This window comes from Pan troglodytes, chromosome 3 (genome assembly GCF_028858775.2).
Source record: "Pan troglodytes isolate AG18354 chromosome 3, NHGRI_mPanTro3-v2.0_pri, whole genome shotgun sequence".
NCBI lineage: Eukaryota > Metazoa > Chordata > Mammalia > Primates > Hominidae > Pan > Pan troglodytes.
The window spans coordinates 104,258,189-104,284,287 of record NC_072401.2 but is presented as its reverse complement, the minus strand read 5'-3'; the positions used below and the strand labels follow the sequence as shown (position 1 = coordinate 104,284,287).

Sequence of the window (26,099 nt, the reverse complement as noted above, 5' to 3'; positions counted from 1 at the left end):
TCTTAGACTTACGAAATCATTTTCCCTGGAAACACATAATTTTGAAAATTTTCTAGGTGATTCTGAAGCTCCTCTCTGATTAAGAACCACAGATACAGGGGAGTAAAGGTCCTAATCTGCATTAGACGTAGTATTCTAGTCCCAGGGAATAAATGAGGAAGATGGTCCTTATCTATGGTAATCTCTGCGTTCAGTGGTGAAAATAAGCATGTAAACACATGAATAGTTGTTTGTCACTTTGTAATTTCCCTTTCAAGAATATTAGATCTAGTAGGGGAGGTATTTAAAATAAATTTTCTATACTGTATTTTTTGTACTAGTATTATTACAATGTGGTTTGTCTTTTATTATAATGACTTAATTCACCTTGCCAAAACCAGTATTTTGAAGTTAATGAAATAAAACTCTCCATTCTTGGAAATGTTGTGGTCTTGAGCTTGCTACCATAGCAGTGTTATTTCATAATTAAAAATGAATGCATTCACCAAATATCTTACTGCCCAGTTTCTCTTATTAGATAAGATTTATTCAGAATTGTACCCTCAACCTTGTTATGTAGGGAAGGGAAAAGTTTAGGGAAGTATTTTTATACTTTGTTGAAACATCTGATTTTTATCTCCTAATGATACTTTCAACATAATCTATTGTAAAAGAGACCTTCAACTTTTCATAGCTGAATTTGTCGTATTTAAATGTTTGTCAATTGTGAATCATGATTTCTTGTACCTTTTTCAGTATGAAATACTTACATTAATCCTAACCTTGCTGTAATTTCATGGCTAATGTGTAATTGAATGTTTTCTACTACTGGGCAGCTGTTGGGCTGTTAATCTTTGTTTTTTTGTTTGTTTGTTTGTTTTGTTTGTTTGTTTTAATGTCCATAAAACACCCTACTTGCTTTCATGGAGCAGAGCTTCAAATCTAATTTTGGGTTTCTTTCCCATTTTTAAATAATGCTTACAAAACAATGGCTTTGAATAATGTTAAGTGACTTTACCTTCAGTGGTGATCGAAAGAAAATTAGTAATATTCAGTCCATTCTTAGTACCTTGTGTAATGAACACGCATGCTTGTTTCACCTATAATTACAACTAAACAGGAAGTTAATACCTTGTCAGTGATGCAGTGAGATACTGTGCAGTGCCTACTGTTAATCCTTAAGATAAAAAAGGATTTCTCAGAAGAAATTTCAAATTAAAATGTGTTTTAAAGGGACTATTTGGAGTTCTGTGAAATTGTTCATATCTTTTTGCCAAGCATCCTTCTCTTGAAATAACCATGTTTCTGAAGTTTGTTGTTCCCTGCCTTGATATTCGCATCTACATATTTTATACAGACATTTCATAACATTAAAGTTAATAAAACTTTTTACTTTATAGTAAACCAGATCTTTATATGAACAATTACAGTAGTTACTGTCTGCCTGATGGACAGCTAATTGCACTGCACTTCGACCTCTATTGTTGGTTCGCACCTTTGTATTTTTCTAGGTTGGTTGTAAAGTCTCCTTGAGGATGATTCTTAAAATTTCTTAAGGCACTTACTCCCTTTGTTTACCACCTCATTTTATCATCTCTTCCAGTCCCCAAAGCAGTGTTTTGTGTTGCTCAGTATAGGTTTTTGAGGCAAGGGCTGTTTTTATAATGCTGATTCACAGTCATACATATCTTGTCTTTTGAGTCATGTAAATCTTGTCTTTAGTTCTGAAAGAAATAGACTCTTAAATAGAATACAAGAGATTAACCTTTAGTAATGGCATAAGCTTTTAGTTTTCCGGAAAGTGCTGAGAGGAAATGTATCTATACTACTGCATTCTGTCCTCTGTATGACCTTTGTGTGATGACGTGCAAAATAGATGGTAGAGATTGGGATAACAAATGATTTGTGGAACATCGTGGTGATAATTTTACTGTCTTAAAGGTAGAATCCATGAACTTGGCCTTGCCACTATATAGGCTTTTGAATTTTGACAAGCCTTGGGGGGATGAAACCTAGAATAAGTTATTTATGGCGTTACGCTTTAATAGGGTTAACACTTAAAACCTTGTTTTCATAAATGCTACCTTTTGGTTATGTTGATCTGATGAACAGATACTGGCTGTCATTGAAAGAAAGTTAACCGAATGTTCAGATACTTATTGGGCTCCTGGAACATGGCTGCTCTGTAGCTTCATGAATATTCATAATATTCATAAATATTTGTGAATAAATATTTTTAGTATTTGCAAATATTTTTAGTATTTCCAATTTATAAGCTCTTTGAAAGGAGGGAATTTTTTTTTTTTGAGGCGGAGTCTTGGTCAGCTGCCCAGGCTAGAGTGCAGTGGCGCAACTGCGGCTTACTGCAACCACCGTCTCCTGGGTTCAAGCAATTCTCCTGTCTCAGCCTCTCGAGTAGCTGGGATTACAGGCACCCGCCATCATGCCCGGCTAATTTTTATATTTTAGTAGAGATGGGATTTCACCATGTTGGCCAGGCTGGTCTTGAATTCCTGACCTCAGGTGATCCGCCTGCCTTGGCTTCCCAAAGTGCTAGGATTACAAGCGTGAGCCACCACGCCCAGCAAGGGAGGGGACATTCTTATGTTTCTCCTAGCATCCTTTCAGGTCTTTAATGTTTTCAATACCTTGGCCTACTGTTCTTTGTAGCCTGTGGTTGGTCACCACTGCTAGTACCACTTATTGAATGAGGAAGATAGAGAATAGAGAAGCAGAAAGCATAGTTTAACATCTCCAACAATCAACTATTAAATCCCATATCCCATAGTGACTACAGTAAAGGTCTTCCTCAAAATAAACCATTTGCAGGCTTTGTATTAAAAATCTCATGTAAGGAATGTTTCAGAATAAAAAAAAAATAGTGACCAAACCCATTATTGCTTAAATCATGTACTTCTAGATGAGAACACTCACCAGTGGCTTAAGCTGTACCTGTTGGTTGCCTTTTAGAGAGATTTTTTTGGTGAAAAAAATCCTGCCCTATTTTCTACCATGGTGCCCACCAGGTCTTCAGGAAATAGGCAAACAACTCAGTTGTGTAAAGTCTGTTGCTGTCTCAAATTTCTTTGTAGTGTTTTAACTAATGAGGCGAACTAGACCATGTGAGAGCTTTGAGAGGGTCTCATTTACCTAGCTTAGAAAGAAGGCAGAGGGGTCTCCTTGACTTCTTTTCCTATAGGTTTTTTAAGACTTTTAAATACAAGTATTTTTTACAGTGAGAAGGTCTGGATTCTCACACTAGCCAAGTGTGCAGAAAGTTTGAGGAGAAGCAGCTCAGAGGAAGATGACACTAAAAGGAGAAAGTTTCCTAAAAGAGCACTCTGTGGAAAAGAAATGTCCAACCTTTTGTTCTTTTTATAGCTAGTACAGTTTCTTAGTGTTGTGCCCTGATTGTATGTGCTTGATCTTAGTGTCCCTTCAACGTGAGTGGAGCCTTGAGCAATTCCTAAAGTAAGTCAGTGTCCCCAACCAAACATTTTCCTGTTTCAGTGGCCTTAATAGTTGAGTAATGCTGTTCCCCTTAGGTGAGGGGTAGTCAGCACAGTATAAAAAAATTTTACAGGTGCCATGTGAGAGCTGTTCCTTCTGGTTCTTGGCACTGTTCCTCTTCCTCTAGACTACTAGGAAGGAATAAGCTGAAAATTTCAATTGTGTAATTTTTTAGTGTTTTTGTCCCTGAAGCCTGTGAAACTTTAGGCTCTAAAAACATTTTGTTAGGTGACTATCGTAGACAAAATTACTTTTAAAAATGCTAAGTATGGGCGTCCTTGGAAATTGATTTCCAGTCCAGTAAATAGTCTTGCTGTGGGATAGAATCATTTTCTCAGGCCATGTAACTTGAAAAATAGCACTGGATTCACACTACGTACGAATAATGAGATACAGACTAACGGTGGATGGTTATGCGGAAATAAATCCTAAGGAAAACATTAGTTTTCCATATCGTGTTCATTCTGGAGCATTGAGTAATAGTTTGGTGCAGTTGAGAATTTTTTTCCCTCAGTTTGCCAAACATTAAATTATCTTTGCAAGGACACCCTGTTGAGAAAGGAACCTTTTTGAAACTTACCCCTAGTCCAAATTTTTAAGTTGTTAGTAGGTACACTTAGTTCACCTATCCTAAAGCTGAACATGTTCTATGCTTGAATGTAATCATTTCTTTCCCCTCTCTTAAGGGACTCTGTAAAACAGAGAAGATGAGCTCTATTTCCGTAAAGTGGTTATAAGAGTACAGTTAAACACTTGTGGTGTGTGACTGCTAGTTATTTAAAAATCAAAACTCATTTGTCTTCTAGTTCGAAACCATCAGTGATTTCCCATTGCCTTTGGAATAGTCTGACTAAATTCAAGGGCTCTTTTAAAAGATCAAGTCATAACCTGCCTTTTTAGCTAAATCTGCCACTCTCCTGGTGTACTCTGTCTGGTATACCAAACTCTGCAGTATTTGTTCTGGCAAATTTTTATGCCCTGTGTTCTTTGACACTCCTGACTTTGAGTTTCTCTACCTAGAATGCTTCTCTTACTCCTTGTTCTTGGTAAATGCCTGCTTATTTTTCCATCAAGACCCAGCTCAAATGGCACTCCTTTAAACCCAGGAAAAGTTAGTGGTTGGTTTTTCAGGATTCTCAGAGCATTTGAGTCCCTTTATTTTAAGCATGTAGGTTGTTAAAGTATAATTTTTGTTTTGTCTTGCACCTGCTTTCTGTTAGCTGAGTCTGAGGAGGCATTTCTATCTTAATTATCTTGGTGTTTTTATATCTAACATGCATGGCACCAAAAAGGCAATGTTCCTATGAATGAATGAATGTTTTGATGGTGAAATTAACATTACATTTTCATTTTAGAAATGCATTTAAATTAACCTCCAGTGTGAAAGTTAACCTTGTTACTCCTAATTCAATTTTAAGACTTAGCTTCATTTAGATTTCTTACATGTTTTTCAGCAAAACTCAAAAACTAAATTGTGTTTGAAGTGGCATAAGATCTACATAATTGGTATTCAGATTTGGTCTCTCACTACTGCTGTATATATTTTTTAACTCCTTAATATAATCCAGATTAAGGGATTTATTAGAAGGAAACTGGGATAGTTAACAATGAATGGAATAGGTGTAGGAACCAGAGCAAGCTACAACCTCAGGAACCAAAATTGCACATCTGTATGGAAAGTCAGCTCTTTGTTATTGCTGCTGTTGAATATGGTCTCTTTAGCTTTTGACTTTACCATGTAAGTCCATGACACGTGCCTGTCAACAGCTATGGGTCACATTCTTATAGCTCTTGATTATAGAAGGAAGAATGTCCCTTTGATTTGGAAACTCTTAGGTTGGGATGGACAATGGACTAATAGTTGGGTCCCAGCTGAGGGAACAAAATTCTGTGGTTAGTCATATCCAAATAATTGGTTAGTGATGGCTGACCCAGGACTACAGTCACATGATTTGGAGTAAGGGAAAAGGAATTCATGAGTAAGATGGTTTATTGAGTAGACAAAATGTCTGCTAGCTACAAAGAGCATCTGCTATGACTTACTCTTTTCTCACCTTTTTTTCCTACGATACTGTCTTGCTCATTCTGTGGGCATATGTTACAAAAATTATTTGGTAGCTCAAAGGTAAGTGCTTGTACATGGTTTTGTTACTATTGGGTACTAAGTGGTACTTTAAATAGTAATATTAGATACTATTTAAATGGCAAGAAAGAAAATGATGAAATAAGAACAGCATTTTTATCTTTAAAAAAGACCTTTGTTTTGATTGTTAAAATACTTAGGTCATTTTTCTGTATTGAATTTAAAGTAGGTAAGTGTATTGGGCTGATTTTATATCTTTGATCATTACTAAAGAGATGTCTTGGTGATGGAGAACTTCGAAAGTAAGGCATTTAGAAATGTTAACGAGAGTAACAAGAACCTGAAATTACAGGAGTGAAGAGCTGAAACCCAGTGTTAACTAGCTGAAATTATACCTTCACTCTAAAAGGATGATAATGCTAGCATTTAAAGGCTTAGTGATGGATAAATATCAGTGTGCCGAAAACTCATTTATTCTATAAGAAATACTTTCTTACTTTCTTTGTAATTGAAATGTGTAATGTTGAAGTAGTATGGTGTTTATATTCTAGGTCAACTTTATAGTTTTCTGACCTTTAGTTTTATTTATAATGAAGTATTCCAACATTATTGGGTATTGTGTTTAGAACAACCATGATTACATTGAATTTTATTTTAAAATTAAAATATTTTATCTTAATATTTATTCTGGCCAGGCACGGTGGCTCACGCCTGTAATCCCAGCACTTTGGGAGGCCAAGGTGATCACCTGAGGTCAGGAGTTCGAGACCAGTGTGGCCAACATGGTGAAACCCCGTCTCTACTAAAAATACAAAAAATTAGCCGGGTGTGGTGGCGCACATCTCTAGTTCCAGTTACTCGGAAGGCTGAGGCAGGAGAATCACTTGAACCCAGGAGGCAGAGGTTGCAGTGAGCCAAGATTGTGCCGTTGTACTCCACCATGGGCGACAAGAGTGAAACTCCATCTCCAAAAAAAAGAAAATTACGCTAAATATTTTTGTTCAGACATTTTAACATATATTAAATGTAAAATCTAGTATGTTTATTGAGGTAATTATGAGTAAATAAATGTAAAACTTGGATTGTGTTGTCAGCTTTTTAAACTCTTATTTCAGTATTAGGTATATTCAGATGCTTACAAAGACATTTTTAGACAACTAAGCATCAGGATTTATCACATAGGTCAAAAATTTAAATAAACAAGTGGCTATATTATGTGGCCCATGTGTGGAGCAGTTTTGCTTTTGTTCAGTAACAGATGAATTAAGAGCCTTGCCCAGGAATCTTGGTTCAGGATGGGTGGTCTACACATGGTCTGCTTGTGAAGTACCAGTCCATTATATGCCAGGTAGTGATTCCTATTTCAGAGATGAGAAGAGAACCATGAGAAAAAGTAGGCCTGTGTAAGATTAAAAGTAAGACTGCAGGCCTGGTGCAGTGGTTCACACCTGTATTCCTAGCACTTTGGGAGGCTGAGGCAGGCGGATCACTTGAGGTCAGGATTTCGAGATCAGCCTGGCCATGGTGAAACCCCATCTCTAGTAAAACTACAAAAAAAAAAAAAAAAAAAAAGAATAGCCAGGTGTGGTGGCATGTGCCTGTAATCCCAGCTACTCAGGAGGCTGAGGCAGGAGAGTCACTTGAACCTGGGAGGAGGAGGTTGCAGTGAACCAAGATCACACCACTGCACTCCAGCCTGGATGACAGAGGGAGACTCCATCTCAAAAAAAAAGTCATTTTCTTAATAGTGGATAATTTAAGTTGCAAAAAAAAAAAAAAAAAGCTTCTGAACTACTGATTTGGTTCAGTTAATATTTTGTTACAATTTTTTGAAGGCCAAAAGCCATGTCGTTTCTTTTACAAATTGTTGAACTGCGATATGAATTTCTGTAATTCCCACTGATCAGAATCAATAGTATTTGGAATGAATTGTCTTCCATTTCTGAATATGTGGAAGACATGAGGGTATATCTATACAGACAAGCATATAAAGGGTGTGTGATATACAGTCTTAAAATTGTGAATCTTGGGATCTCTGGCAACCTTGTAAATAGTTGTGATGAGTTTCAAAAGTGAATTGGCACAGCATATCAGGACAATTCTCCTTGTCTACTCTATTTTTGTTGTTTGTTTTATGGCATTAATCTAGACTGACCATTCCCGAACAACTGGCCATTTTCTGAAGTGTATTTTGAATATAAGAGGCAAATATTTGCCTCTTAATTTTCCTGCAGTGTTGTTTATTGTGACAAAGCCTTTCTTCACATTCTTTATTTCTTTTTAACTTTTCAGGTTACTGGCCAAGGTTCCCTTTCTTAGCGTTAAATTAGTCCAGTGTTCACTCCTAGGACCTTCTGTTCCAGGAGTGCTCTCACCAAGTTGAATGGCTATAAACATCATTTGTTTATTAATGATACTTTGTATTTGTTCCCAGCCTGTTCTCAACTTCTATATATACTTTTCGAATTGAGTCTTTACTTACATTATCCTATTTTACTTACTTTATCTCTACATCTGCCCACAAGCTTCACCTGTAAGTTGACCATTTTACTTAATGCCAATCTCATGCTTTGCTCAGGCCAAAAATCTTAGCGTCACCTTTTCTTCCCACATGGAGTCAATCAACAAAATTCATTGTTTAATTTTACAATTAAAAATGTACATTTATTGTTCAACAAATTGCTGTACATAGTGATGCGTACCTGCAACTCCAGCTGCTTAAGAGGCTGAGGCAAGAGGATCCCTTGAGCCCAGGAGTTCTGGGCTGTAGTGCCTTATGATTGTGATTCCGCCTGTGAATAGCCACTGTAGTCCAGCCTGGGCAACATAGTGAGATTCCCATCACTTTTTTAAAAGGGGAGAGGATTGGTGGACTTTTAACTAAACAACTTTAATCAAAACTTCATTTTTTAAAAAAGATACTATTAGAGCAGTTAAAACTTTGTGTTGATCATCTTAACATTTTTAAAGGTAGTACAATTATTCTTAGTCCGTATTTGTGTACTCTAGTTTCCTAGCCCTGTTTCTCAGTGCTGTTTTGCTAATATCTCTAATAGTCTTACTTTAATCTTGTTGAAAGTAGCACTTTTGAGGTTAATAAGGTTTAAATTAATAACCCCCATTGACTGTAGTCTATAATACTATAATTTTTTAAATGGCAAAATGCCCTCTGGGAGCTAAGGTGTCTTAAAAGCTTAGAGCAAATCCTGTTAAATGGGACAAAGTCTCAATTCTTTTTTAATAAGACGAAAACACTTTATGTAGTCTCTTTTCTTTTTCAGTGTTTCTCGAAATTTCAATTTTATTCCATGCTGCTACAGAATACAAACTTAGCCAATAAAAATAGCAGCTCCATTGAAAGAGCTTTCCCACAAATTGAAATATTTAAAGCACAGATATAGGCTTGTGTACTGTTGGTGCATACATTGTTTGATTTGTTCAGTTCCTCAGTTTTGCAGGGAAAGATGTCAACATTATCTGATTTTTCAAGCTATATATTCAATGATTCTAATTTTCTAAAAGACTTGGAAGCTGGGTTGTTTTTTGTTCTGGCCCCTCAGTTTGTTGAGAGCCTATTTTAAAGATTTCCAGTGGATTTAACAAAATGAACAAAATTTAGAGGACTCATTTATTTCCCCCAACCAAGTCAGTGCCATAGTGGGACCCTTACATAAATTTGTCACTGTGTTTAAATTCGATGTAGTGAATGAAAATAATCATCTGAAGCCAGTATAAAATAGGCATTAAACGTTGTTGTCCAAGCTAGAGTGCAGTGGCTATCCACCAGCATGATCATTTAACACACAAAAACCTGAAACACCTGGGCTTAATCCTGCCTCAGCCTTCCAAGTAGCTGGGACTACAGGCACATGCCACTATGCCTTGTTAAATTAAGATTTGTAGCTCTTCTTCCCATTCCCTGCACCCTTCTGAGAGAGCTTATACTGAAAATTCTGCATTTTGTGTCCTCGATTTTGCACAGGAAGGCAAAAGATCACAGTTGAGGAAAAAAAGTGCATGTACCCACTTTGAAAATCTGTTTCCATTTTTAAATTCCTGTAGTTATAGGGAATACGTTGTTCTAGTAGACCAAAAGAAGATTAATGTTTTGTAGTTATACACGGATGCATTGATATTGTGGTAGACAGTTGATACTGGCTTTATCGTAATTTTTTTTTTCTTTTTATGGAGAATGGGGGTCTCACTATGTTATCCAAGCTGGTCTCGAACTCCTGCGCTCAAGCTGTCCTCTCGCCTCTGCTTCTCTATTGTATCTTTTTTATTTAGGCATCCTTTCTTTTGCTTTCTAGTACTTGGTCTTTTGTATATGAGTACGTTCAGCTTTTCTGGGGGGTTTTTTTGTTGTTTTTGAGACAGTCTCACTCTTCCCCAGGCTGGAGTGACGTGGCGCGATCTGCAGCCTCTACCTCCCAGGTTCAAGTGATTCTCCTGCATCAGCCTCCCGAGTAGCTGGGATTGCAGGCGTGTGCCACTATGCGTGGCTAATTTTTGTGATGTTAGTAGAGATGGGGTTTTACCATGTTAGCAGCACTGGTCTTGAACTCCTGACCTTAGGTGATCCACCCTTCTCAGCCTCCCAAAGTGCTGGGATTACGGGCGTGAGCCACTGCGCCCAGTCTAGCTTTTTTGGTCTTGTTTTTTTGTTTCTGAGACAGGGTTTTGTGGTTTTTTTCTGTCTCAGACAGCTCTGTTGCCCAGACTGGAGTGCAGTGGCATGATCACAGCTCACTGCAGCCTTGACTTGTTGGGCTCAAGTGATCCTCCCACCTCAGTCTTCTGAGTAGCTAGGACCCCAGGCATGCACCACCATGCCTAGCTAACATTTTCGAAGAGACGGGGGTCTCCCTTTGTTGTTCAGGCTGGTCTCAGTCAAACTCCTGGGCTCAAGGGATCCCTGTCTTTGCCTCCCAGGGTGTTAGGATTACAGGCATGAGCCACGTACCTAGTGGTCTTCTGCTGTTCAAATGGAATCCCAAACCTTACCCTTCTGTGTTATTTCCATGTTTATATGCGAAAGGGGATATAGAAGATATAGTAGTCCCTAGACTTAATGGGTGTACTGACTTATGCCATAGACTAAACTTCAGAGAAACTGTTAGTTTGAAAATGTTGAAGGCAGTAATGTATTAACATTGGTTCTATTTATTGTCTTTTTTTTTAACTTGTGATTATTAGACATTGGTTATATCATTGGTAAGGTGGAGCTGTACCATCTTAAAAATATTCTAATAAACTATATTTTCATAGTAGATAATTCATATTGTTATGCACAAGTCATGGAACAGTGAACTACATACTTGTTGGAAATAAAACGTTCATATTGAATTGTGCAGACTATATGTTAAGAGCAAACTTCTTTCTACTTACAGAAGTACGCTCTTCAGGGTCAGAATTTCAATCACAAGGTCAGGAGATCGAGACCCATCCTGGTTAACACAGTGAAATCCCGTCTCTACTAAGAAATACAAAAAATTAGCCTGGCATGGTGGCGGGCACCTGAGGCAGGAGAATGGCGTGAACCTGGGAGGTGGAGCTTGCAGTGACCCCAGATTGCGCCACTGCACTGCAGCCTGGAGACTCCGTCTCAAAAAAAAAAAAAAAAAATTCAATAGTTAAAAATGGATGCTGAGTTTAAAAAAAAAAAGGTTGAGTTGAGAGAATAAGGAGATTAGAAAACAAAAAAGGTACTTAGCCCCATGAGAGTTTTTTTGGTTTGTTTTCAGGTAGAAAATAGAGTTAGTGGGTTGGGGAGGAAGGATGGTTCAGGAAGAACAAAGAATTTAAGACAGTTGAGGGCCTCTGAAAGTGGTCTTGGAAGTTCAACAAATAACGTGAATGTTGAGCTGTCTCTGGTCTAAGCTCTTAAACTATGAGAATATCTAATTATAGCTATTTCGGTTTGTAAGAGATCAGCTTTTATGTAAATAAAAAATTTTGTATCAATGTGTGTGCATATATATTTTTACGAACTCTAGCTAAGATGATTGTCTCAGCATATGTTCAGGCATGTTTTCTCTCTCCTAATGGAATATATTATTTATGTGAATTGTGATGGAGTGTGCCTTTAAAAATAGGGTGAAAGTAACTGAAAGCAGTGGACTCACTTGCTTGTTTTCTTAAATTAAGCTTATGTGACTCACCCATTTTCTGTCTTGGTGTAGGAACTTAGTGATTTGGCCCGTGACCCTCCAGCACAATGTTCTGCAGGTCCAGTTGGGGATGATAGTAAGTAACTTGCAAGTTGATTTTTATGCCTAATTTTTTTTTAAGCTTGTGCATTTTTAGATAACCAGAGTTTTTTTTCTTTTTCTAGTGTTTCATTGGCAAGCCACAATTATGGGACCTGTAAGTATTAAGAATTTTTAAATTTAGTTTTAAGTGAAAATCCAGCATTGATTTGGTTGTAATTTTTAACTTGGTCTGTAGGTTTATTTTATCATATAGTTAATTCTATTTTGGATATTCCATAGTTGTACTGCATTTGAAAGAAAAAACACAATGAGTTAGTCATTTGCTACGTGTACTTTGTGTCTATCCCTGTGTTCACGTTCTAGAGTATAGCCATCTCTATGACCTACCAAACATCTCTGTATCTCAGTTCAGTTTTTCTACATAGCACTGTGTAAAGCATTGTCATGGAACTTCCTGTTATTTATAGAGACAAAGTTACTGGCTCTGATCCTGCCATGCGTTGTGTTACTCAGAGATCTTATTCTGTTACTGCAGCTGCCAATAATCTAGCTTAATTGTATTTTGATATTTGATTCTTTATAGAACTTCAGTTTATGCAAAATTTGAATATATTTAGGCAGAAAGTGATATTTTGAATATAGCAAAATTCCTTTCTATCCTGGGTAGATAAGCAACTATATGCTGGATAATTGAATATTCAGAATTATGGATACCATCTAAGAATTTCAGAGAATTAGAGCGCACTAAAACATCCTGGGGTAAGACTGTATCTTACACAAATATTTAACTTTTTTTTTTTTTTTTTAACTTGCTAAGGCACTTAAGGATTTGTTTTCTAAGTTACATGTGTATCTTCCTGAAAACTGTCTTCCCTTTTTGGTGGTTTTATAAGCAACATAAAGAGCAATAATGTACTAGGTGAGATAATGGTCAGTAAGTAATATTTAGAATTCTAAAGGAAAAAATGCTCTTAGAGTTAGTAGATGAGTCGAATCAACAAGTATTTATTTAGTAATTCTGATTCTAACTTTAGTCATTTTTCTGTCTCAAATGTGAGTACATACTGTGTGCCAGGTAATAAGGATACAAATTGAACATAATAAACATCCCTGTCGATCTTATAGGGAACTTACACTGTATTAGAGGAGACAGATACCTAAAACAAGTGCTGAAGTGTGACAAGATGGAAAATAAGTGATTGGTGAATGAAGTGCTGAGTAGGATAAATTAATGGGAAATTGTAGCAGGGAGGATTAATTTAGAGTAATTAAAATGTTAGTTCCCTAAAGGTAGAAAAACTAAATCAAAGTAAGACATGGCAGGGGTGCAAATATTAAGTTTAATACTTTGAAATGTCCGGATCATTTTAATAACTACAAAGCCAGGATTGTGCATTTCGTTATTACAGGACTATTTTTACTGTTTTAAATGTTACTTTGTTTTAAAAGTACTTACTTTTATCTAATTTGGTAGCAATATTGTTTCATTTTAATACACGCAGTTAAATGTTGAGTTAACCAGTTTGGCCCACACGATATTTTTGAAAGTTGGCAGTCTTCAAATAAAAGCCTTCTGAGTAGGCCCACATTCCATAAGCAGTAATGGCTTGGGATGGAATGACAGCTGCCTCCCTTTTTTAGATGGGATATGTGTTTACCACAATGCCTACTAGGTCAATTCCATATTATCTGCCTAGTGTTTTGTAAAGCAGTTGCTTTTGCAACCTCTAGAATTTTCCCATTTTGGATTACCAGTTTTCAAAGAATGCTATAAAATGCCTTAAAATAAAGCTCATCTTTGATTCAGAGTGTAGTTGATAGTTTCATTATAAAAATTGTCAATACTAAGAAAGCACAGAAGTGTTGGTAATTAAAACTTCTAATTGGATGGTGTGCAGAATAAACTAACTCTTTAAAACTAGTTGGTTTTTCTGCTTGACAGTTTAGGCTTTGTTATTTTGAACAACACACTAGTTTTTCCCAAAAGGCAAGGAACATACCTATAGACAATCAAAAGGAAACATGAATGATGAGTGTATGGTAGTAATTTTTTTAGAGAATGGTGTTGCTTATTCTGACAGATTTTTTAGCAGTTTACTTAATTTGCTGTTATTTTCAGAAAACATTTACCTTTTTTCATTTTTTAAATATATATTTCAGGTGATGGCTATTCCTTGCTGAACTTTTTCAGCAACCTTTTAATATAATGACTAGCAGTTTTCTGCTTTTACAAACAGAAGCATGTGATTTTCAGAACCATTTAAATATTAACCTGATTAACCACAACTGCTGGGTTTTGCTTTGGTAGCAGTACTCACTGAAATATGTTTTCAGTTAAAAAGGTTAGTTCTCACTGTTGGTTGGGTAAATTTCAAGAAGGAGTCAAAGATTATAAAAATCCACCCAAAGTACGGGTATTGTCTTGTACATAAGTAAGCACATAATTTAGATGCCAGCTTTAAATAGTTAACTATATGCTTACTGTGGAGTGCACCAATGAAACAACTCATTTTGTTCTTTTGGCTTCTCAATACTTCTTTGTGACAAAGCATCACTGTATAAGATAAATAGTAGCTTATTTTGTGAGTATGGTTGCTCTATGTAGCAAGCAGTTGTGACCCAAAGCAACCCATAAATTACAGATTTAGTGGGAGAACTGGACAGTTAACAATGTCACTTTTGCTTTGGACTACTAGTTAGGTCCCTTAAAGTGGTGCCAGTGCCACAGAACTGAAGATTCCTGACTTTGTAGGGAATATACCATCTAATTTTGAGTTTCAGTAGAGTAACTTTGATTTTAGTGAGTTGTTGGGAAATCCTTTAGATCATTAGTTATGCAGCAAAATTGCTTGGCTTTAATAATCATATGTACTGGCTTATTCTTTCTGAAGGTAAGCTACTTCGGAAGCACAACTATTGACTAAAAACTAAACCTTTGAAAGAAATGACAGCATTGCTAGTTTTTTGTGTGCGTGGTTTTTTTTGGGGAGGGAGGCGTGGGGTACTGTATTAAGGTTAGTTTCCAACAAGAATTGATGCAATTAGAAGAAATTGACTTCCTTACCTATTGCCTCTGATATTTACTTGCTTAAATTTTTTTTTTATTGGAAATCCAGAAAAAATGGATTTAGAGAACAACACTAACTCCCACCTAATCTATGACAGAGATGTAGAAGAGAGTACCTGTGAAAAATGTGAAAGTATCTGAAAAATGTAACCTTTGGCAGCCTGAGCATAATCAACCAGAAAAACTATCTGAATTAAAATAATTGGTCCATAGGTACTATTTTATTTGGTCCATAAGGATTATTTTTTCAACTTTTTTTTCAAGTGTATTATGTCATTTCCCACATAGGTTACTGATACCTGAAGACTTTTTCCACCTTTACCTTACTCGTTGAGGAGCTTTGTAGTCTAATAAAAGAGAAATATAAGTAAATGTTAGATATATGGGTGGATAATGGTAACTATGTGCTTAAAGAGGTATAAAAGAAGGGTAGGGAGCAGATAAGACAAAGGAAGGGCTATATTATAAGGAAGAATATTCCAAGTAGGGAAGAGAAAAAGATATGTTATCCATATAATATTTTATGTGCAGTAGAGAACATGTTCTATAGAAGAGACAGAAGATGAAACTAGATGGGCACCCAGATCATAAAGCACCGTATGTACTTAGGAGTTGGAATTCTCTTAAAAACTATCATAGATTTCAAGCAGGGGAGTAACATTTTTAAAAGACCACTTTATCATTAGGATGGAGGGATAATCATTAGTAAGCTATTGGCATAATCTAGGCTGAAGATAACATCGTGAACTAAGATGGTAGTGACAGTGGGCATAAAGGAGAAGCTAATTCAAGAAATTTTAAAGATCTTACTTGACAACTATCTTGATTCTGAGATAAGAGAGGAAGAAGTTGATGATGAGATCCTTTTTTATGGCTTTCAGTTATGGCTTGCTATTAATAAACAGGAAAAAAGGGATTGAGACGAGTTTCAGTTTTGGACACATGACATGAGATATCCAAGTAGAAATATCAGTAGGCATTTGAATATATGCCCTGGAATGAATAACTGACCAGAGATATATTTTGCAACTCAAATTTTTATGGGTCAGCAGTTAAGAGTAGAAAATCAACCTATAAGAATACCAGCATTTTTAGCTGGGTGTAGTGGCACATGCCTGTAATTCCAGCTTCTTTGGAGGCTGAGGCCCGAGAATTTACTTGAACCTGGGAGGTGGAGGTTGCAGTGAGCCGAGATCACACCACTGCACTCCAGCCTGGGCGACAGCACCACTTTAAAAAAAAAAAAAAAAAAAGAATACCAACGTTTTATTGCCACAGAAGAGCTGAGGCACTGTGAGGGAGCAACTTTGCACTGATGAGAGCAAAAGAAGTAGAAGGTTTCTGAAAAAATCTAATATAAATTCTGGACTTGTAAGATTTGAGTCGATTTGCTGATCACAGTGTTCCTTATTCTTTGGGGATTTTGTTTCTTTTTGGTGTAGTTTGCTGCTGATTCATAATAGAATTTAAATATCATAGGGTCTCAATTTTTTATATGGCCTAGTTTCATTATCTCTGAACCTCATACTTCTTCCTCTTTTGGCATGGCAGAACTTTAGTGTTAAATTGTAACATTGAAATATTTTGCCTTCTTTATAAAGTTCTTTTTTTGAACAAACGAAACGAAATTTGGCTTTGCCTAAATCCCATCAGCAGATTGCCTTTATTCAGAAGCAGTCATAGACAGCATTTGATTTTATGAAAATTGAAATGAAAGCTTACAAAGAATTTCTGGAATTAGGTTATTAAAACTTCAATGTTTGGGGCCGGGCATGGTGGCTCACGACTGTAATCCCAACACTTTGGGAGGCCATGGTGGGTGGATCACTGGAGCTCAGCAGTTTGAGACCAGCCTCTCAACTAAAAAGACAAAAAAAACTCCGTCTCTACTAAAAAGACAAAAAAAATTAGCCAACTGTGGTGGTTCACTCCTGTAGTTCCAGCTACTCAGGAGGCTGAGGTGGGAGAATCACCTGATCCCAGGAGGCGCAGAGGGTTGCAGTGAGCCAAGATCGTGCCACTGCACTCCAGTCTGGGCGACAGAGCAAGACCCTGTGTCAAAAAAAACAAAAACAACTTTAATGTTTGGGATTACCTTTAAATTGTTAATTTTACACAGAAAAAACATATCTTGTATAGTATTGGATCAGGTGAAAGTATATGCTATTTGAAGCATCTATTCAAAATTAATATAACTATTTAACAAAGACATGTTAATCTAATAAACTCAGGTCACATTCTAAGTGACCTGAGTGTTTTTCTAGTTCCATATTTTGTAGAAAATATGAAAAAGGACTGGGCACGGTGGCTGGTACCTGTAATCCCAGCACTTTGGGAGGCTGAGGCAGGCGGATCACCTGGGGTCAGGAGTTAGAGTTCAGCCAACATGGTGAAGCCCCATCTCTACTAAAAATAAAAAATTAGCTGGGCACGTTGGTGCACACCTGTAATCCAAGCTACTGAGGCAGCTGAAGCAGGAGAATCTCTTGAACCTGGGAGGCGGCGCTTGCAGTGAGCTGAGGTTGCACCATTTTACTCGAGCTTGGGCAACAAACAGCAAGATGATATTCTGCGTCTTGTTTGTCCCCCTTCCCGTTCCCATTCCCCCCGCCCTCCACCCCTACAAAAAAAAAAGGGGGAAGACTTGGGAGATGGAGAAGGACTCACTTTAAATAAGCTCTGGCTGGGTACAGTAGCTCACGCCTATAATCAGCACATTTTGGGAGGCCGAGATGGGTGGATCACAAGGTCAGGAGGCCGCAAGACTAGCCTGGCCAACATGGCGAAACTCAGTCTCTACTAAAAATACAAAAATTAGCTGGGTGTGGTGGTGCATATGTGTAATCCCAGCTACTTGGGAGGCTGAGGCAGGAGAGTTGCTTGAACCCAGGAGGCAGAGGTTGCAGTGAGCTGAGATAGTGCCACTGCGCTTAAGCCTGAGCGACAGAGTGAGACTCCGTCTCAAATAAATAAAAGTTCTTCCATTTACTAGTTGTATATTTCTTTGAACCTGATTCTTCATTAATAAATTGACCTTTCTTCTTTGAACTCGTGTCCCTTGTTCATATTTCATGATGCCTATAACATTTCATTGCATTACTTTACATATCTATCAGTGTAAGCTCATCAAGATAAAAAAATTGTTCTTTGGATCCCTTAACACATACAGTATATAGCAAGGGGTTAGATTAATTGAATTAATGTTTATTTATTTTACAGAAGGGTAGGAATTAGATGAGCTGTGTTAGTGTCAGGCCTGTTTTTTATGTGCCTGACATCCAGAATGGGCATAGTGAAAGGCTCATATATAGCTGTATATACAAAGCCTTTCTAATAGAGGGGAGTCAGTGTTGGTAAAAACCCAGTTCATGTAAGTTTTAAAACATGTCTTCGGATTGGTTCTTTGCATACCCAGAGGCAGTTAGGCATTCCACATTTTAACTTTAAATTCCTGAGTAGGTCAGTATCTTTGATCATTAAGTGGTCTTCAAAAGACTTGTGTTTGAATCTTGGTTCTATCATTTACCATTTGTACACTAGACTAAGTTCTTTAAGCCTCATTTTTCTCATGCATAAAATAGGGACAATGCATGTATTTTCTGGTATTGATTAAAATGAGAAGCTCAGGCTTTTCTCTGTTCTCCTCTTGAAGGTGGTGTGTGTTAGTTACCTGGAATAGCTAACATTTGGTTTGCCAGTGGGCAGAATGGACTGTTGTAAAGCCATTTGTACACATCTGGCTATTGGAAGAAATAATCTACATGTGTAAAATTTTATTTACAGATTATTCCGAAACATGATTATGTAGGCTTTATTGCTGTGTTGTAATTTTTCTTTTGAGAATTGAGATCTAGAATACTTGCGTTTCTGGATAACTTTTTAAAAAAACATTTTGGTGACGTGTAAAATGACTAGGTAAATTAGGGTTTATTACTGTATAAGTTTTTAGTTTTTTTCTATTACTATAGACTGAATTTTCATGGAATAGATTATTTATTGCAGTGTAAATAGGTGATTTGGGTTCATTGTTAGAGAAATGCTTGGAAACAAATGTTACAGAATATTTAGCAATAATATTTTAAATTTGAGTTAAGCATACTTTTCTTTTTACAGAATGACAGCCCATATCAAGGCGGTGTATTCTTTTTGACAATTCATTTTCCTACAGACTACCCCTTCAAACCACCTAAGGCAAGTATTTCCCCTCAAAATCTGTTAGTATAAATTTATGCTTTATTTCAAAGGAATAGAGCATTCTTGGAAGATAGGGTTCTGTGTAGGCTGTATATATATGTTGAATTGCACTGATGTATAGATGCTGACTCTTAACCTTTGGTTTAAAGAGCTAGACCTCAGTTTGAGCTTTGTAAATAGGAATAAGGTTTGCCTTTTCTTTAATGTTGCAAGATTCAGACCATGTGGAAGCTTCCGCCCTCATCTGTATTATTGTTACACAGATTCTGATTTTTGGGCTTTTGTTGTCTTGTAAGCATCAAATGTCCAACTTCAATTTATATTTGCACGTATTGTTACAGCATATGCTTATTATGCTTATAGTTTTGTATACGTAAGTGTAAATTTGTGAAAACTTAGAGTTGCTTAGTGCACTGGTTTATAGGTATTAAAAGCATATTATCCTTCATTTTTCAGTCATTAACATAAATTCAACCTGTATGAATAACTAGAAAAGGTAATATACAAAGGTCATAAACATGTCACTATAACAATCTCTAGTAATGTTATAGGTGCAATGTGATGGTTTCCATTTTTGTGATTCACGTTTATGTTTTATGTACGGTGGAAATGCAGACTCAGGTGTACCTGTATAACTTAATGAAACTTTAAATGAGATGGTCTACAAATTTTGGTTACATCCAAAAGTTAGGGCTTTTATAAATGAATGTGTTAAATACCTTTAAATTGCCCTTTGATTCATGATATGGTAGGGCCACAGTAACCTTTAGAACTTTACATCATATGAGTAATGAAATTTTTATCCAAAAGTTTAGGTTTCTGTTGTAAAAAGAGGAGGCAGGGGGTTATGGTCAGATTGTAAAAATCAGTTTCTATAATATTTAGAACTTCTATGCTAATAGATGACATTTTTAACATTGTGGCTTGATTATTTTAAGTTTTGCTTTAAAAGATGTTTGTTTTTATTTGAATAAAATACTTAAAAGTTTTTGTTTTAGGTTGCATTTACAACAAGAATTTATCATCCAAATATTAACAGTAATGGCAGCATTTGTCTCGATATTCTAAGATCACAGTGGTCGCCTGCTTTAACAATTTCTAAAGGTAAATGTTTCTAGTGAAATAATCTTAAGCTGTTATCATTGTCTAATAAAGCTTCATTCTTAGATCTACTTATCTGAGTATTTTATTATGGCAGCTTTTTGGTAAGAGATGGGGAAGCAATAAAGTTATTTTTATAATTTTTGTTCTTTTAGTGGTGTTGATTAAAGATACTTTGTGAGAAGCTGTTAAAATTCAAATTGTGGTGAGTAGGCATTATTTGCCTAATGAGTTACCTTCATCTCATCTTATAATAGCAAAATTTATTTTAATAGACTTCTGTATTTTTCAATCCCAAACCACTTGGACATCTCACACTAACTTGCGGCCTTTTTACCAAGAATGGTATGATATACCTAAAACTTAATAGAGCTTTTGAATCCTGAGGTTTCCACTCTAGGAAAATTCTGATTTTGCTTTCCTGGGTTAATTTTTAGACAAATCTTCAGTCATGTTTTATGTAACCATGATAGGTTGTTTCTACCTAATGACAGTCTAAAATTATATAATCTTCGAAAGATCTGTAGATCAATTCTGGTCTCTTAATAGGCATCTGTTACGTTATATGTAACAAGTTTTCCAGTCTCTGCATGAATATCCCAGGTGAAGTTGTAATAATTAACACTATTTCACCATTAATTGTTTTTTGATTTTATGAGTTCAGTAAGTACAAAATAGCTTTTTCAAAAGGCAAGGCATTGTATAAAAGTTTCGTATGTGTATATACTGCACTTGAATCGCATGGAGAGAGACTGTAGCAGTAGCATTTCCCAAACTTTATTGAGTAGAATCACTTAAGGGAGAAAAAGAAACAACTTAGGCAGATGCTGCCATAATTCGAGTGTTTTTAAAATTTTACACCTGTTTTTCACCTTCTTGGATGCTTTCTAATTTCTTTTCAAATCATGCTCCATACCTAAATATCAGTTTCCAAGTTTTTCTACTACTGCTGGGAGTGTACAGTAACACTGAAAACTGTTTTTGTAAGGGCAGATTGAATTGGAATTGTTTTGTCGTTAAAGCAACTTACTTTTTTGGCAGCCATACTTTGCTAACTTATTAAACTAGCAGTCACAACTGAAGCTACCTTTTTTCTGTGAGTTATTGTATAGCCAAGTCTCCTATATTAGGTAATTTTATATTCTGCTGTATTTGGGGTTTGAAATTAAATTTGCTGTAGTCAATAAATATGTGACAGTGTTGTCTTTTTTATACTATTGCTTTTTTAAAAAAAAAAATCGGTCAGAACCATTTCAAGCATTTATATCTTAACATTTTATAACAGCACCACCATATATGGTGACTGGCACATAGCAGGCACTCAAAGTGAATGCGATCTGTGTTCCTTAATGCTTGACATCTTATACATCAGTATGTTGAACTGGTTAAGGTAAAAACTAGAGCTGATGACTCACTTAGTACTAAAGAGATTTTGGCATTGTATTTAACTAGTACTCTTGGGAATATGGTTTCTTGCTTACAAGTTCAAGGAGACATTTAGTGGAGCACTTGAGGGTTTTTCTCAGAAATTGCCAAGACAACGGCTAAGAATGGATTTTTCGTCATGCCTAACGGCTATGAATATGGCATGAGTGTTACCTGCATATTCTTGCTAAAATCCACCCCCCCCAGCCACAGAGTACCAAGAAACTCAAGTTCTAATATCATTTATGCCTATTTAAAATATATATATTAATATGGCATCAGTTGCCTATCTTAGAAACTATTTTTATGGCTAGTCTGCAGTGAATTTGATGCCACAAAACCCTGTTTTTAGCACTTCTTACTTACCAGGAGCTTGTCTTCTGTGAAACAAAATCTCTGTAAAACTGTGTCCATTGAGATAGAGATACAAACTAATAAAAGTCTTTTGAGGATTGAGTTTTGTAATACACGGTTTAGAAAAATTTATTTATCCAAACTCCTGAAACTGGGTAACAGATGTTTTTGTTTTCTTGCAGTTCTTTTATCCATTTGTTCACTGCTATGTGATCCAAACCCAGATGACCCCCTAGTGCCAGAGATTGCACGGATCTATAAAACAGACAGAGATAAGTAAGTATGTTAAAAAGTTATTATAAAAGTGGTTTTACTTAATGAGTTAGGCTTATACTTTGCTTGTGACAGTGCCAAGAAGACTTGATATTTAGTAAGATAATAGTTAAAGTATGGAGAAAGCTATTGAAATGTGGTTATTTAAAAAAACTTAACTAGGCTTTAGCTTATGTGACAGTGAATGCTCCCCTCTAAAATGTTTTATTGTTTTTTTTTTTTTTCCTAGCGTGTTAAACAGTATCACTTTATTCTCAACTTCTGGGGAAGAAAGCAAATTTTTCTTTACCCCAAGCATGTTTTTCCAAAAAATGTTAGTACTATTGTAAAAATTTGGTCTAAATTTCTCAAATATTTGAATTATATTTATGTTCAGCTTAACCATTATAACTTTCATATGTTATAATTAATGCTAAGTGTACTTGTTCAATTAGGTACAATAGGTTAGCAAGAGAGTGGACAGAGAAATACGCTATGTTGTAGGGTAAGAGGATCTGCACTCTATGGTGCGCTTATTCATGGTACTGCCAGCACTTGAGTGCTGCATGCGTTAAGGCACTGTATTAACTAACAAAAGGTAACAAATATGGCAGTCTTCTGAAAACTGTACATTTAACTGCTTGGTCTCTGTTTAACGTGAAAGTAGATATCTGGTAGCCGTTATTGCTTGAAAGTATTGCATGGCAAAGCAGTTACAATAGCACTAGTAAGAAATGGGAATTTATGTAGTATCTTTTTTTTTTCAAACTATCATGGTGTTTAAATTTTAGCTTGAGACTTTGTACCAATCCTATACAGAATGTGGTGGTTTAGTTCAAATTTTGCCAGGAGATAGTAATGTAAGGGAAAAACACTTTAAAGCCTAAGCATCTAAACTAAATGTTCATTACTGACAAGCATGCATTAGCGTCAGCTGTACTTTGTGGCTCCCTGTATGCTAAATAAAGCCTTTGTTTTAAAGTGCTGGCTTTTTGAGAGAGTATCCTTAGGAGATGACAATGAATTGGTAGAAAGAACTTTTTTAAAAGTTTAGGAAAGTTGTTGAACCATATTTGGTTCTTGGTTTGAAATAAAGCTAGTTAATATTTAAACAATGTAAAAATTCTCCTGTGCGCATATATATATATATATTCATTTCTTAAGGTTATCACTGTTTTTTGTTGTTGTAAGTAGTCTATGGCATGAGTATAATCCAGGGGGAAGCTGATAGTATTTATCAATGTTAGTAGTCTTCCTGAGTAATAACCTTGCTTGTGTGTGAATTACCTGTTGATCTTTTTAAACGAAGATGCCCTTGTTGTACTCAACAGGTCTCAGTGGTGCTTATTAGCCTCAGTTACCACACTTATTAAAAGTAACACGTGATTCTGATGAACACAACCACTCACACACACACCCCTTTTGAAAATTACTGCCCTTTGTCATTCTGCCCAGTGTCATCTTCCCCTTCTGCCTCTACCTAAGTCCCAAAGCCATTTTTTCTTGTAATATCCAGGACCAAGTAATTTCCCAAACTCTAGGATTCAGATAAAATTGTTTTAGTAAAAGCCTAGTTCTGGCCTTGGTGGAAATTTCTGTGGATGGATAGAAAGTGTATACTATTTTAACATTTGTCCATAATGAACTGTAAAAATGTCTTCACGTTAAAATTAGAGCATGAGCTCGGTGGTAGAGAAAGAAAGGGTCTTTTGATTTTTGTTAGCCTCCCAATTTTCAGTGCTGCTTTCTTAGTTTTTAAAATACTACTTTCAGAGCATCAGGCTCTCATTTCCCACATTGCTTTGAGTACCAGTGCTATTTCTCCCTTGTTGGCTTTTATTCTAATCATAGTCATTAGAGATGACTTCATGATGAGTCTGGAGATGATAAAATGGAAATCTTTCCCTTCCATTTAAAGTATTAGGAATTCTTTCACTTTATTTTAACTTTTAAAAATAACATCTTTATTTACAGGTACAACAGAATATCTCGGGAATGGACTCAGAAGTATGCCATGTGATGCTACCTTAAAGTCAGAATAACCTGCATTATAGCTGGAATAAACTTTAAATTACTGTTCCTTTTTTGATTTTCTTATCCGGCTGCTCCCCTATCAGACCTCATCTTTTTTAATTTTATTTTTTGTTTACCTCCCTCCATTCATTCACATGCTCATCTGAGAAGACTTAAGTTCTTCCAGCTTTGGACAATAACTGCTTTTAGAAACTGTAAAGTAGTTACAAGAGAACAGTTGCCCAAGACTCAGAATTTTTAAAAAAAAATGGAGCATGTGTATTATGTGGCCAATGTCTTCACTCTAACTTGGTTATGAGACTAAAACCATTCCTCACTGCTCTAACATGCTGAAGAAATCATCTGAGGGGGAGGGAGATGGATGCTCAGTTGTCACATCAAAGGATACAGCATTATTCTAGCAGCATCCATTCTTGTTTAAGCCTTCCACTGTTAGAGATTTGAGGTTACATGATATGCTTTATGCTCATAACTGATGTGGCTGGAGAATTGGTATTGAATTTATAGCATCAGCAGAACAGAAAATGTGATGTATTTTATGCATGTCAATAAAGGAATGACCTGTTCTTGTTCTACAGAGAATGGAAATTGGAAGTCAAACACCCTTTGTATTCCAAAATAGGGTCTCAAACATTTTGTAATTTTCATTTAAATTGTTAGGAGGCTTGGAGCTATTAGTTAATCTATCTTCCAATACACTGTTTAATATAGCACTGAATAAATGATGCAAGTTGTCAATGGATGAGTGATCAACTAATAGCTCTGCTAGTAATTGATTTATTTTTCTTCAATAAAGTTGCATAAACCAATGAGTTAGCTGCCTGGATTAATCAGTATGGGAAACAATCTTTTGTAAATGCAAAGCTGTTTTTTGTATATACTGTTGGGATTTGCTTCATTGTTTGACATCAAATGATGATGTAAAGTTCGAAAGAGTGAATATTTTGCCATGTTCAGTTAAAGTGCACAGTCTGTTACAGGTTGACACATTGCTTAACCTGATTTATGCAGAATTAATAAGCTATTTGGATAGTGTAGCTTTAATGTGCTGCACATGATACTGGCAGCCCTAGAGTTCATAGATGGACTTTTGGGACCCAGCAGTTTTGAAATGTGTTTATGGAGTTTAAGAAATTTATTTTCCAGGTGCAGCCCCTGTCTAACTGAAATTTCTCTTCACCTTGTACACTTGACAGCTGAAAAAAAACAACATGGGAGTAATAATGGGTCAGAATTTGCAAAATAAAGTACTGTTTTGGTGTGGGAGTTGTCATGAGGCTGTGTTGAAGTGACTTATCTATGTGGGATATTGAGTATCCATTGAAATGGATTTGTTCAGCCATTTACATTAATGAGCATTTAAATGCAACAGATACCATTTCAGGTGACTTAACATGAATGAATAAAAGTCAATGCTATTGGATTGTTTTTTGTTTGACAAGTGCTATCTGTGCCACTGATTTAACTTCTGTAGTAACAAGGGCATTACCATTCTTCACCTTTCCTAATTCTGATCCCATAGTTTTACATTTTTCCTGTTTATTTTGATTTTGTTCACTGCTTTATTTCTTAAAGTTCTAGCACATCTGTGACTCCTCCACTTCCACATTTTTGCACTGCTTACACTTACGTGCAATCTTATTCCTTGTCTGCACACAGATGTGGAAAGCTAGAAATAAATGTTAAAACTTACTTTTTATAAACATTTTAATATGTAGTTTGGACATGATTTATTGACTTAAGGTTCTTCTCTAAACTGGAAGTGAAATGCATGCCTTCTGAAGATGTTCTGGCTTTGTTAATTCTGTAATCATTTCATTGGGGAAAAAACCAGCTACGCAGTTTTTCCAATGAGTGAATTTTTTCATTTTGTGTTTTGCTTAAAACG

At 36.0% G+C, this 26,099-nt stretch overlaps 1 protein-coding gene across 13 annotated transcripts in view; it reads left to right on the top strand.

Annotated features, from left to right (window-relative positions):
- UBE2D3 (ubiquitin conjugating enzyme E2 D3) overlaps window positions 1-25,639 on the top strand; it is a 73,158-nt gene extending 47,519 nt beyond the window's left edge. For 6 of the 13 annotated variants that reach the window (XM_016951937.4, XM_063808982.1, XM_016951944.4 and 3 more), the window contains 6 exons: window positions 11,755-11,818; window positions 11,907-11,938; window positions 18,965-19,042; window positions 20,044-20,149; window positions 22,108-22,201; window positions 24,152-25,639. In XM_016951937.4, coding sequence (XP_016807426.1) covers window positions 11,755-11,818; window positions 11,907-11,938; window positions 18,965-19,042; window positions 20,044-20,149; window positions 22,108-22,201; window positions 24,152-24,197 — 420 coding nt within the window. In that variant the 3' untranslated portion in view covers window positions 24,198-25,639. Of the gene's footprint in view, window positions 1-6,267; window positions 6,623-11,754; window positions 11,819-11,906; window positions 11,939-18,964; window positions 19,043-20,043; window positions 20,150-22,107; window positions 22,202-22,632; window positions 22,683-24,151 lie in introns of all 13 variants that reach the window. The other 7 variants (XM_016951942.4, XM_016951940.4, XM_016951941.4 and 4 more) reach the window with 3 other exon arrangements.
- Window positions 25,640-26,099: the final 460 nt, after the last annotated feature.